Raw genomic sequence first — 14,444 nt, 5'->3', positions numbered from 1 at the left:
TGTTACGGTTTGGGGGTGCTTTGGGTTTCAATTCACTGCAACAGAAGCACCATTCTTTTGCCTTTTTCAGTTAGATGCCTTTGGATTGTTTGGCATCAGAACCTGTTCAAGGAGATTTGCTTTTGGTAGATGCAGAGTATAGATTAAGTATTCCATAAAATTCACCACATGAGTATACTACTTAATAGCCAATAGTTTACTTAATTTATTTCCACTACCTTGCTGTTTAACCGCTATTTTTATGGTTTGGATGTATATACAAGATGGTGGGCTATTGGATGTGGATTGTGAGTCCACGGCAAGACTGAGCATTCTTTTCTCAACTTGCTGTACACTTGCTCTGCTTGAGGCTACTATATAACTTGTGCCTTTTAACTTGATGTGCATAGCATGCAATTTTTTACTATATCACATTCACACTTTCTGAATCCTACTACCCATTTCTGTACAATATCAATAGTGCGTTTGGTTTGCATTGATCCTTAGCAGTTTGTGTCAAATGCAGGTGCTCTGCCTCTCCACGGGCTCGTTCACCATTCGTTCAACTTCAGAGCTCATCAGGTCTGTTCTTGCCCTGACCAAGCTGTTCAAGTATGTTAGGTTTGCAATAATATTTAGTATTGGTTTGGCTCTTGCAATGCATAGGCATAGCAGGATATACTCCTGTGTGCTACTAAATGTCACGGAGAAGAAACAAAGATGGCAAGTAAAAAGAAACTGTTTATAACTTGAACACCAGCTGAATTTACAGCAAAACTAATTTGTAAAACAGAACCTGGATTAGATCAACAAGTCCTTAGCATATCAAACGTGCCACTTTGGAAATGTCAGCCTGTAGCACATAATATGTTATCTTATTGCTTCTGTGTCACTGTATCCTAGTAATTCTGCTGTGTCACTTTATCCCAGTAAAGCAAGATGCTTGTTATACTCATGTTCCTGATGATATTGGTGTACACTCAATTTGGCTATTTCTTCTAGTTCTGCTACTAGTTGCTGTGTACTCCTAGTGTTGTAGTTCCTGTGTAGTAATACGGAAATATTAATGCTCAAATATGATGATGTGGCCTGCGGCGCACCTGCTTCGACGCTGACTCGTCTGTCGTCATCGCCTTCAATGACGATGGGGACACCGCAGGCGCTGTCGGCCTTGGCGGCGGCTTCCACCACTACCACATCGTCGTCACCTACCAGGGCGTCAAGGGGTGAATTGATTTGATCGTTAATATGTGGCTGGATGTGATGTTTTGCAGGTTGAAGGCGCTAAGGTGTTGGAGACGTGCATGTACTTGTTGAGCGTTTTATCTGTAGAGTGCTATATTGTGATTGGTGTAATATTGTATGGTTATATTGTGATTGGTGGAATGTAATAAACTTGATTGGTACATGGTGATTTGGCTGTTATTTGAATATATTTAAAATGTGTTCTCTGATTGGTATATCATTGAATTACAAGTTGTGAAAAATTAAAACCTGATGTTTGGGACCTAGTGCCTAGAAGAATCTGACAATGTGCATCCAGTTGACTACAATAATCTGAAAATTGAATGTAACAAAAAAAAAGAAAACCTGAAAATAAAAAATATATAGAACGTGAAAAGGCCGCACCTCAGAAAGCAAAAAAGGCCGAACCAATGGCCCAAGCCCATGTAGCCAGCAAAAAATAACAGGAAAAAATACATTAAAAAGGCCGAATTGTTGGGCTCGGCCCATGTAAAACGCCGAATCGGACCGGGCTGATTCTTGTGCCACATCAGCTTGCCACGCTGGATGCCTACGTGGTCTGTGGAGGCTGCTAGTGACCAAAATTTTGGTCAAAAAACCAACGACCTTTTACAGAAGGTCGTTAATTTCAGGTTTACGACTGCCAGCTTTGACCTTCTGTTTTTGGTCAAAAAAGGTCGCAAATGAAAAACAATGACCTTTCAGCGGCCAATAGTGAGGGTCACAAGTTGACATATTTCTTGTAGTGACGATCCACAATTTCATTCATTACTGAATGGCTGAATTTGTTACCCACCCCACGACCCTTTCTCTCATAAATTCCCCAAAAGCCCCTCCTATCTATTGAATGGATGACAGGGCGATGCTACGAGGCAAAGTGGGCGGCGAAGAAATGTCAAACACATCAGAGCAAACAATCATGTTCCTTTTTTTTGCGGCATGTTCACGACGGTTAGAGTTGGTTCTTGTTTTAAGTGCATGCAAGAAAGTACAATATTGGTATCTTCTCAAATATACCATTACATGTGGCTCAGAGATTTCAAATGGTTCAAATGTCAAGCCCTTGATTAGAAAACGTATAATCATTTTAAATCTGGTAGACGAAGATTAGGGGATATATGAGAGAGAATGATGGATAGTTAAAAACACAAAGCAACAGTGCATGCACCTACGTACACATGTGTGATTAGGCATGCACGTACTACGTGAACTCCCTTTTTCTCACGAATATGCACGAATGTGCATATCATACTTTATAGAAAGGGGGGGGGGGGTAAAGAACCCAAAGTCCACTGTTGGTGTTACATGAACTCCCTCCATGCTAGCCAAATGCATCATCTTTGATAATTTAACAATCCACGTTATGGGCACGCATCAGCCATCAACCTAGTGCAAGTACTCCCAATGTAAAGAAATATAAGAGTGTTTAGATCATGCTCTTATATTTCTTTACAGAGAGAGTACCTAATTTCATGCGGCTCCACTAAGTAAGCATCGCTCGTTACATTTCCTACTCAACTCGCTATCTAGTAATCAACGAGCAACGACACCGACCCCTATAGACACAAGCTCGTCAAAACCTTTTTTCCCTCCATTAATTCGCAACCGCCACAATTCACGCCAGCCGCCGCAACTCCTCGCATGGCCTGTCGGGAGGGCATGTCGCGAGTTGCGTGATCAGACTAGAGGTGACGGTGGAGGAGATAGACCAATAACTCACTGGAGGGGACTGCTCCTGCGTTCATGCAGGCGACCGGTCAAGGAGGCGGACTAGAGCACAAATACATTAACAATTGAAGAGGCATGGCTCTAGTGTTCTTGGGCACAACCCCAGCGCGGCGGATGTAATATAACCCTTCCCCACCATCTGCGCCAACCGAGTTTGTTCCTAGCCACGAAGAAGGACGGCCAACTGCCAAGGAAGAAGGGGAGAGTGGCGCGTCGAGAGAGGCATGGATAATGTCGTATGCTTCTCCAAGAAGAATGCAAGGACAACATGATCAATGCTCTCTCCCAGAAAATAGACAAATAATTTTGTACCGCCAACCCTCTAGGTGACATAAGAAACTTACATGTTGGTGGCCCTTTGACTTTGCACCTTCGTCGTAGCAATTGTTTTAATATGGTACACTACCACCCATGATGGCCTCTTTCCATTGGAAATAATCAAATTCAAAAGCTCTAGAATGTTTAAGGCATGTGTCGTGGGTGCGTAGTTGCTCTTGCAATTCAAGTATATATGACTTATTTTGAACTAGATCAAATATCGCCAAATATGAGTGGGTTTTAAGTATCACCAAATATATGGCAATTTTGAAACTAGATCAAATGTATATGGTACAATTCCCATAATTATTTTTAAATTATATGTGGTTGCCATAGTGTTCACATTATAAGAATTATCGTGTGCATCAAGGGCACGAGAGGAATAGTGTTTGATAACAAGCATTTCTCAACATCCTCCTCTTAGTTAGCATAATTCAGGATGAGTTGTCATTTTATGTGATGGGATGCCTAATGTCTATCTTTTTCATCTTATTATGTTTATTAATTGTTTTCACATAGATGTGCACCGAGGGTGTACTGGATGACATGACACCGTTGCTTGTTGGGTAATTAGGTTGTTACAAGCAAGGAGAAAGAGTCGATGACAACGAGAAGCGACGCGGGACAATTAAATTAGCAAGTGAGTTATAAGTACAAATTAATGAGAAGGAGCGAAACTCATACAAAGTGAGGCCTACCGAGCAAATGTCAAGCTTGGCGAAGCGAAACAATATGGGTGCGAGGGAATATGCATCACGTAATGGAGCGAACTGGATGTTACGAACAACTACATGAATTACAACTCATTTGTGGTTTTATTTTTTTAAGATTTAAAAAATTACAAAACACGAGGTTTATCATTTCAATGCAATTTGTTCGTTATAAATCAACATTTTCACGAATGTCTATGGTGTTTTAAAAAAAGTTTTGTTTTATGCTACTCCCTCCGTCCCATAGTGTAAGACGTTTTTTGACACTACAGTGTTAAAAAATAGTGTCAAAAAACGTCTTACACTATGAGACGGAGGGAGTAGAAAATAACAAACGTACATTAAATGGCTCATTCCCTTATTAGTGTACCTTTTCATCCTCGTGTGATTAACTCGAAGTCTTTACACACATTTTTGGGATAATTAATTCTTATATTCTTCTTGGTATGCTCCATAGTCTTGGATTGCATGGCTATTAGCCACAATTATTGAAGGACCAAGGAAAGAAAATAGCTTATTAAGACGGAGGATTTGATTTAGTTTTCCTTACTTGGTTAAGTCATTTCATAGATAAAATTTATTTGATATACAAATATATAGTTACATTCATATTGATTCACGACATAAAATATGACATAAGAAAAAACAAAAATATAGGTCATAAGACTAGAAAAATTTGTGATTTATATAAATTTTACACTATGATTTTATGTTTGTAATTTTACATAGCATAAAATATTTTTTACGATGATGTATATTTTCTTACGTTCTCTTTTTTACGTACTCCCTCCATTCCATAATATACTGCGCCCACGCTTTTTGAGATTTAAGTTTGACCATAAATTTAACCAACGTGGGCGACTGCGGCTGGAGCAAAAATTAATACCATTGAAAACTTCTTGCGAATACGAATTCAATGGTAAATCGGTCACATTGGTTAAATTTATGCCCAAACTTAAATCTCAAAAAGCGTGGACGCGCTACATTATGGAATAGAAGGAATATGAAGTAAGACAAAATATACGGGATTTAAAAATACGGTGCACTGATGTTAGTGGATGGGTCTACTTAATAAGCATGCAACTAGTACTACTGCTTCGCGCCTTGGCGTTCTGCGATTATTTGATTTTCATTAGATGCATATAATGCACCGGGACAGAGGAGTACCACTTTTCCCGCCGTGAAAATTCGAATGCCCGCGCTCATGTTCACAAACTAGAATGAAAATTAACCCCACCCGCCAAACAATGTGCTCCCGTGAGCGGCGCTGTGTCCGAAATATGATGGTGCTCCCGCGCACGGCACGGTCTCCGAAATATGGTGGTGCTCCCGCGCACGCCACTATCTCTCCGAAAAGTTTGGTGCTCCCGCGCGCATAGTCCCGCGCTCCCTCATTTCGAACCAAACCAAACCAAACCAAAGTGAAAGTCCAACCAACCAACCAACCCACCAAAAGAACCAAACCATAGGGAGTGGGAGTGCATTGGCCCAGAAAACCCAAACCAGCCCGCCGCTTCTGTCTTCCTCCTCCTCCTCCTCCTCTCGATTCCCCCCAACCCCAGCAGCCGCCGGCGTCCTCGTCTCCCCAAAGCAGCCGCCGGCGTCCTCGTCTCCCCCAGCCCCACCGGCGATCTCAACGCCCCTAGCACCACCGGCGTCCCCACCCTCTTCTCCTTTCCTAACTAGGCGCCAGACCCACCCGAGTAGTAGATCTGGCCGCGGCAACCACGCACCGGCAGAGGAGGACTCCTCCTCCCACCGCCACCGCACCCTCCTCCTTCCGCTCCCTAGCTGACTGCAGCGTCCAGCCTCCACAACGCCGCTCCCTCCTCGCCCCGGAAACCCTAGCCCGCGGCCATGGCGACCGAGCGCAGCACAGACCTCTCCGCCAAGACAACACCTTGGCACTGGCAAGGGTGGTATGGTATGAATCCCTCCTCCCCTTCTCTTCTTCTGGTTGATTTTCTTCATCTCCTCTTTCTGATTGCGCTTGCTTATTATTTGTGTCCAGTTTTCTCCGATCTGGTCTCGTGAATCGGTGAATGGGGCCAAAGGGAGGCTGCTCCGATCAAGGTCGCCCACCATCAAGTCCCACTGTTGCCAAGGTGACGACTTCGCTAGCCTCCCTCATGGTTTGCAACTGGTTCGTTTCGATTTGGTCGGGCTGATTCGGTTTCCTCACGCAGAGGTGCACCGCAGACCACCGTGTAAAGTCTTCATGTAAACTGGATGTGTGTACCCTGGCGACCAGACAGGCACGTTTTCAGAAAATTGAACTGAGTTTTTCCCTCAGTTCTTGATGGTGTACCTTGGCGACCAGGAGAACGACAAAGCACAATTTTCTAGCATAAGATCGGACTGCATGGTTTTCTTGTGTAGATGACATACCTGTTCTTGCTTCATATGGAATTGATGTCTGCAAGTAGTTCATATCAGTGGCAACATACGCTTCATCTTTGGTCTTGTAGCTCTAAAGAAACAGAGCAGATGCACCGACCGTTTCCTTCAGGCTTTTTGGCCTCTACACTGTTGAGATCAACATCGTAAAATACACATCTTGTGTTTTTTATCATCAAGCAATCTCTATTCTTGTGGTTTACGCTGTGTTATGAATCCTGATGAATTAAATTTAATAAATGAGATACAAGGTTATTGTTTTCTGCTTGATCTTACTTTCTTTGAACTCCACACTTTTTTTCTCTTTTTCCTCATGTCCTACTTAATTAGTATGCAAGCAGAAGCGTTCTTCTCAGTGTTGATACTTCTTTCTGGATTTTTTTCATAAGCCCTCAAAATTTTATTGTTCTGGCAAATAATAATTGATGTATTCCATTTTGCACGGTTCAGTTTGTGTTTTTGTGCATTATCTCATTAAACAAGTCTGCCTTTTGAAATTTATTTACAGGGCTGAAATTTTCTTGTACTATATTTCTTTGGAGGTACAAGATTACTACCACCAGCAGAACTGATACCAAGGGCGTCTTTAGGAGGCATGAGAGGGGAATGAAGTGCTCAGATGGGATATTCCACAACTTCAGTCCATCAAATCTCGGTAATATATTTCTACCGCACAAAAAAGAAAATGTTTTCCGCGTTGTAATGCACAGGCATATGTGCTAGTAAAATGTATTTGTGTGTTGGAGTTTTATATAAAGGAAAATAAAATAAAATTCTGTTCTACCAAATTTTACCTTTCGAATATGACATCCAACACTTGTCATGAAGCAGTACTGGATCTGAATTGTGCACAATCTAGAGTAATTGTTTGCCTGTGACAGTAGCAGGATGGGCTGGGCTTTAACCTTTGTCACTCTGATCTTGCTGGTAGTGGTTGCTGTTAAATGGATCGGCTTAATCGGGATCTCTGATCCTTACTTGATGTATGATGTGGTTGTTTGCTCTGATCTTCTACTGCTGCTGCTACTTGATCTTGTACTGCTCACTTGACCATCTACTGTTGTTTTGGTCCTACAAGAGTTTAGTTTGGCATTTTAAGCAGTTATAGCATACCTGAGTTGGTTCTTTGGATATTATTACAGGAGAGAGAGAGAGAGAGAGAGAGAGAGAGAGAGCATATGTATCTAAATCTGAAGAAAGGCATGGAAGTCGCGGTTGTTAGAAGGCACGGAGGGAACTTGACACGCTCAACGGCCACCTGGAGTTGGTCGTCAAGCTGAAGTGGCTCGTCTCGCTCTATTCGGTGTGATGAGTGCCCAGAATTCTTCGGCTTCTTAGTATGTTGTGGTGTTCAAATTAGCTTCTTGCTCTGAGAATTGTGCTGAAGCGCCAAGCAAGATTGCTGTGGAACATGTTCGATTGGCATGATGAATTCGAATGGAAGGAATTTGGATGCATGCATGAATGAATTTCTGGTTTCCCAACAGAGTTGTTGATTTGGGATGAATGGATGGATCATGCTTTTTTGTTTTGTTTGATGCCATTGCATAGGTGTACAGTGCACCGCACCACTTTGTATGTGTTTGGAGTAAGCTATTTTCTCTTGTTTTTTCATGTCCATTGCAGGTGTGTTGTCGTGCTAGTCGTTGCGGTGGGTTTACTTGGCCACTAATTAATCTTGTTCTTTCACTCTGCCCAGGAACAGCCTGACTTGATGATGAGGATGGCAAAGAAGTCTAGAAATGGTCGACCCACAGCCACTGGAAGTTTGATCATCCGGGATGGTTAGAAGATGGATTGATTTTCCTTTTATGTTTCTAGTGTCTGTAATCCGAGTTTGTTGTTTTGGGTTGCTGGGTGCTAGACCAAGAATCTTATAGTGTTTTGCTGGTAGTGTGAAGTTTCTCCTCTGCAGGCCACTGTACAAATGAGATGTGTGTCGATGACCTGTGACCATTCAGGCTCATCTAAGAAGATGGTTGTTCGTCTTGGATTATAATCATCAGCTTAGTTATCAGTTTCTCCTGGTGTTGGATTAGCTTCATCTTTTTGAGATATGCGTTGTCTGAATTTTGTTGTGCCACATATTGCTTGAGTTGTTAATCATGATTCGGTTGGTAGGATGATTTGGACTTTATCCAGTGCAGTGATTTGTAGTGCATGAATGAATGAATGAGTTGACCAGCTTCATTCTTGATTCGGATTGCCTCAAGAAATTTTTGAGCAGATGTATGTATGTAAGGAGATGGAGAAAGATGGCAGCAGTCGCTCTTAGAAACCCTGTTATTGATTTAGGACTGTCACCTGCATTTGTGCGTTCTGATAGTACTCTCTTCCTCCCCTCCTATTTTGACCACCCGCTAATTTCACAACATATTTTTTGTATATTAAAATAATTTCTTGGTAATGGTGGAACTTAATGGCACTCTCAGAAATGAAGTACAACACTAAAACTGACCATGACGACGAGATTAGGCGCAACCAATTGAATCGGGCCCAGCCAGAGCCCAACCAACCCAACAAATTGCTGAGGCACCAGCCATGTTTCAGGCATGCAAAGCCAGGCATTCCCAGGATTTGCCTAAAACTGACCCAAATTTAGGTAAAAATTGGCAAAATCCATCCGTCTAGGTCAGAATCCATTGATTTAGGCGACAATTGGGCAGCTTGCCCGGCTTCAGGCTAGTTTTTGGGAAGGCAACCTACGAATGTCTTAGCCTTCCAGGCCAGTTTGCTTGTACCGCATTGGCTTGGGCTGTTGGAGGCCTTTGGGCTTTTCTAGCTTACAGATGATGTGGCCTTAGCGATGGATGTTCTTCACAGCGATTTGGACTGAGATGATTCTGAAAGGAAATGTGCAGATCTGGAGGCCCTGAACGAGCTTTGCAGATCTGGAGCCTCCTGTACGGGTCTCATTTGTTCCAGCTGGATGCTCTCATGTTTTGTGTTTTGCTAGTGGTTGTCAGAGCCTCAGATAATTCCTTTGCCCTCAAGATGGGAATGGGCCGGCCTGGACCTGGCCTTGGACCTGGCCCGGTGGCCCCAAGGTCAATATGTGAGGCCATGGGTCAACCCATTTCATCAAAAATTTGTGGCCTCACTGACCCATTGGGTATATGAGGCCGATCCAAGATTAAGATGAAAAATCCATGAATCCAATGATCACAATCTGAAGACTGGGAAGGTCACTAGGACAACGAGTTGTACAAGTTAGAGAGGAATAGTACAGTGACCGGGATGGCGAGCTCGACGGTGACCAAGACACGAACGCACGCTGGTTTTTCTACGTGCATGTACTAATAGTTGACGTAACAATCAATCCACCTGTCTCTCTGTCTGCTTCTTGTGTACAACGCATCTCCAACAGAATCGATCGAGTTCATATACCGTAGATGTGTCCAGGGACGTCTCGAACATGGTCGGCCAGCAGTGACTAGGGCCTAGCGATTCGACTGGGTCGACTCATCTGACCCATCGGGTCGCACGATGCCGGCTCCACTGACCCATATATCATTTGAGGCCGACCCATTTGGCCCATTGGCCTTGAAATTTCGGGCCGGGTCAGTGACCCAGCGGGTCGACCCGGCCCGTTCCCATCTTGACTTTGCCCTTTCAAGAGAGTACCCTCGTCGAGCCGCCACGACCTCCTTCTACGACACATACATCGATGGTGATGTCGAGAATAGGTGCTTCAGGCGTGTAGGCACCCCGCCCACCTTGTTGTCGTCGGGATCGCCACTCGCCGGCGCGCGTAGCCGCTCACTTGCGGAGGAAGCCGAGGATGCGTTCCTGCAACTCGATTGCTTTCTCGGACCGCGGCTTCATGTAGTAGAAGACGTGGTTTTCTATTAGTGCCATTTTATTTGTACGAGTGGTTTTCTATTCTTATGTAGAATTCGAAATCTAATTCCACAAATTTCAAAAACTATTTTCACTCCTTAAAAAAAATTCGAGCGACAAACTAACAAGTTATGAGATAAATCTCGCTTCATTTAGAAACTCAAGCCACGTTCATCTTCCTCTTCTTGCACGTGATGCTATTATGAGTAAAATGATTTACGAGGAATTATAGCCAAAAAATGACTATTTTGTTTTTGTGCACATAATCTATTTTGTGCACAATCTAACCTCCTATTAATTTTTCGGCACTAATCAATGGGAGGAAGAGGAACAATGGCCGGGTGAAGAGAATCAAAGGGGCGAGCTTTGCGTTGGATCTGGCAATGGCAATGAAGTACAATTTATGTAATTAACAAAATGAAGATAAAGCATCGGTGGCTCAATAGTCTTCGTAGTCCAATAAATGCCCAACAATGTGTCATACTTACAATATGACTTTTGGTCCTAATTTATTATCACCAAACAGGTACACACTGTGCGACTCTACGTTGGAGCGGCGAAGTTTTTGTCAATATACCTTTTGACCTTGGCATTCGTCTCTATGTCGTCTTTGGGTGGCACATTACGGATTCTGGTGTGTTACATTGATGAATGTTTATATGGACACACAAAATCTCTCTCCCGCTGCAACGCACGGGCATGTGTGCTAGAAATAATAAAAGAGCTATTGCTTCTTACCATCAAAATTCCGTCTGTTTTCGTCCGTCCACCTGGCTCGAGTTTGGTACGTCCGGTTTCGTACATCGTCTTCAGCTTCGGAAGGGACATGGGCCAGAATTTGAATTATTGTTATGGGCCGCTAAAAGGTTGGTCCTTATGCATATTTTTATTTTCTTTTGTAATTAATAAGTAATTAATAGTCCCACCTTGCTCCTTGAAATAAAATCCTACCAACTTATATTCGATATTGGTTTGCAATCAAACAAGCCGAGACAACAACAGAAAAGAATGATATACTACTACAGAGATGGAAAAAAAGAAAGGCCTACGAGAGCCCCATTCATCATCTACGGCTAGAGGAGGAGAGAGTTAACAGAGAGAGATCCGGATGTGGCAGGCGGCGGGGGGTGCTGCGGGTTGTTTCATGGTGACTCCCTTCCCCTGAGACAACAGAGATTAGATAGAGAAGGAGAGGAAAAGCCAAGAAAGAGGAGGAGAGGGGCAGCAGCTGGCCTGCTCCCCGAGGTGGTTCGGGCCAAAGAGAAGTTCCTCCCGGCGTGGTTGGAGGAGAGGCAGCGTGGGGCGTCGGCTGCTGGAGTGCTCCTTCGAGATAAGATTGACTAAAAAATAATAATTACCAATTTTGCTGCTGCCCTGATTTTTCTAAACATTCTCTACCTCCCCCCAAACCTGAAATATGACCAATTTTGTAAAAGTACATATCAATTTCAGAGCTAAAGATAAACAAACCAAAAAAACTATATACTCTATATGCACATTTTAGAAAGGAAGTATACCTAATTAATAGTAATCTCAAAAAGATATGTGGCCTTCACTGTTGTATCGATACAAACAACATCACCAACACCAATCACAGTTGGATCAACTCCAAATGCAGCTGCTACGGGCCTTGGTGCGCATGTTAAACACGACGGCAAGGGCACCACACGACGGCTACTTGCCCCCCGATCACCACGGTTGGATCCTACGCGAGGAGGCGTGCGAGGGAAACGAGACAAAGAGGGAGCCATGCAAGGCCCCATTGATACGGCGGCCAGGGTGGAGGGCACAACGGTGCAGCCACCGGAAGCGTGAGGCGGAGGTGAGCATCGGCTCAACATCCATGGCGTTGATCTGTGGTGGAAAACAGAGAGATGAGAGGGCAGCGAGTGCGACAAGAACCACAAAGAGGAATACCAAACAACAAACTTTATCGAAAATAATAACATGGTAAAAATAGTTTTAAAGATGTAAACAGTATTATATATGTATAAACACTCTTTAGAAACTGGTCAAAATTCCCAAAAGGTGTTACAAATTTCCAACAAAAAATGCATCCAGAAATGTTCACAAAAAGTAAAAATATTCATATTTAATTAAAAAGAAAGTTCTCCTTCAAAAAATGCAATTTTAATAAAGCTTTCACTTTTCTTAAAATAAATAAAAGTTTACACTAATCCGAAAGGCAAGAAATAAAATGATTCATAGATTGTTCCATCAACCACTACTTTTGATTCACGGATTATTCGTGTTATTGGAGCATAATGGCACATGAATCATGTCTTATGAGTTTCTACGCCCGTTGCAACGCACGAGCATTTGTACTAGTAGAATTAAAAAAATTGAAAGACCTTTATTGCTTTCGGCCTCTACAGGAAAGATGATTTTTTTTTTGAACCGACAGGAAAGATGATTGAAACAACAAGTTGAGCACAAATTGTCAAGAAACCCACTAGCTCTCTTCGCCATGGTATTGAGATAAACATCGGTCGGCTGCATCGGCGAGACCATAACCGAGGAACAACAAATAAAGGGAGATCTCTCAAGCTCAAACATAGGAAAATCAGTGGCGGTAAAATTATTCATTCCATCACGGGAACCTTCCCTTCCCTTCACTCGCCGGCGTGCGCGGAAGCGGCTCATTTGCGGAGGAATCCGAGGATGCGGTCCTGCAACTCGATCGCTTTCTCGGACCGCGGCTTCATGCAGTAGAAGACGTGGTCCTCGTCCATGGACTCGAGCAGCTCCACCTCGCCGCCGTAGCCGCACGCCTTGAGGCTCTCGTAGTACCAGACGCCCCTGTCCCGGAGGCCGTCCTTCTCGGCGACGCAGACGAGCACGCGGTCGCCGGCGATGCGCGCCGCGCTGCCGCCGGCCGCCTCGGAGAACGGGTTGGACAGCGGGTCGTCCAGCCCCGGCGAGCCCGGGTAGAGGAACCGCCAGAAGGCGTCGGCCTTGGCCTTCTCCGCCTTCCCCGTGGTCGCCTCTTTGCCGATCTCCGCCGCGCCGCTGAAGTAGGGGTGCACCACGATGGTCCCCTTGATGCCGACCCCGCCGGGGAGGGCGCCCTGCTCGCCGGCGCGCACGGCCATGACGTGCGCGATGGTGCCCCCGGCGCTGCCGCCCGCCAGGAACACGCGGGAGAAGTCGCCGTGGTCGACCAGCCACGGCTCGGCGGCGGCTCCGCCGCCCGCGGCGTGGGACGCCACCCACTTGAGCCCCTCCCAGGAGTCGTCGTAGGCCGCGGGGAGCGGGTGCTCCGGCGCGAGGCGGTACTCTAGCGCCACCGCGAGGACGTTGGCCGCGGCGACGAGGCCGTTGAGGTAGTTGTGCGTCATGGGGTCGGACGCGGAGCCGATGACGTAGGCGCCGCCGTGGAAGTAGACGAGGACGGGGAGCCTGCCGGCGGCGCCGGGCGGGAGGAAGACGCGCGCCCAGAGGCCGTTGGCCGGGTCGATGACGACGTCCTTGGAGGTGACGCCCGTGGCGGGGTCGACGCCGGCCGGGATCGGGGGGAAGTTGAAGAAGCGCTCCACGCGGCCGCTCTTGTACTGGCGGACGAGCGGGAAGAAGTCGAAGTACACCTCCTCGTCCGAGCCGCCCGTCGCCGCCATTGGGACGAGCTAGCTGAGCTCTTCTGGTCGCGTCGCGTATTCGGTCGTTCGTGGGCTAGCTCGCTCGTGCCGTCGCTTCGAGGCTTCGCTCTCGGGTCTCGATCGCCGGCAGTATGTAGTGGAGTGGTGGAAGAACGGTGGATGCCAGATATTGGTGGAGCGAACGGTAGGTGAGGTGGCAAAAATGGCGATACGGCACTTTTTGATGGTTTGGTGCGCGGCAGAGCAGAGCAGTGTTGGCGAGAGTGGAGATGCCCCCATACAAGCGGTCGGTGCCGATCATTGTGGGCATCAAGAGGGGGGATCTTTTTCAGCGTAGCCCTCCTTCCTTTGTGCTTAAAATAATATATATTTTTCGCGAAAACTGGACCCGTGCCTTCTAGAAGACCTAGTGAGCTGCTTTGATTCGGGACATTTCATAATAGAATTTATAAAGGATTTGGATCTTTAGGTCCTACATATCCTCTTGATTCGTTAGGATTGGAATGCTTAGAAAAAAATTCAAAGAATTGGTTTACACTTTATTTTGATGGAAAATTCCATTTCACTCAAACCTTTTCTTTACATTTTTTTAAACACGGTGCAGACGTACATGCTCATGCATATGCATATA

General features: G+C 45.1%; 1 protein-coding gene and 1 long non-coding RNA gene across 7 annotated transcripts; one reads left to right on the top strand and one right to left on the bottom strand.

The window, feature by feature from the left end:
* Positions 1-5,389: 5,389 nt before the first annotated feature.
* Positions 5,390-8,432, top strand: LOC123165160 (uncharacterized). Of its 6 annotated transcripts, none has more exons than XR_006482812.1 (5): positions 5,390-5,904; positions 5,992-6,085; positions 6,167-7,032; positions 7,520-7,965; positions 8,083-8,432. It is a non-coding gene; the product is annotated as an uncharacterized lncRNA (long non-coding RNA). The 6 variants fall into 6 exon arrangements; XR_006482811.1 differs by having other exon boundaries at positions 5,391-5,904; positions 7,520-7,952; XR_006482810.1 differs by having other exon boundaries at positions 5,391-5,904; positions 7,520-7,952; positions 8,077-8,432.
* Positions 8,433-12,587: 4,155 nt separating this feature from the next.
* LOC123169184 (2-hydroxyisoflavanone dehydratase-like) lies at positions 12,588-14,115 on the bottom strand. Its single transcript, XM_044587032.1, has one exon. The coding sequence runs from the start codon at positions 13,829-13,831 to the stop codon at positions 12,857-12,859; it is 975 nt and encodes a 324-aa protein (XP_044442967.1). The 5' UTR covers positions 13,832-14,115; the 3' UTR covers positions 12,588-12,856.
* Positions 14,116-14,444: the final 329 nt, after the last annotated feature.

The sequence above is a fragment of the Triticum aestivum genome, chromosome 7D (assembly GCF_018294505.1).
Source record: "Triticum aestivum cultivar Chinese Spring chromosome 7D, IWGSC CS RefSeq v2.1, whole genome shotgun sequence".
Taxonomy (NCBI): Eukaryota; Viridiplantae; Streptophyta; class Magnoliopsida; order Poales; family Poaceae; genus Triticum; species Triticum aestivum.
This window is presented reverse-complemented; position numbering and strand designations above follow the sequence as displayed.

Coding starts and splice junctions, on each gene's coding strand:
- LOC123169184 (XM_044587032.1), bottom strand. CDS start 13,831: ATGGCGGCGACGGGCGGCTCGGACGAGGAGGTGTACTTCGACTTCTTC.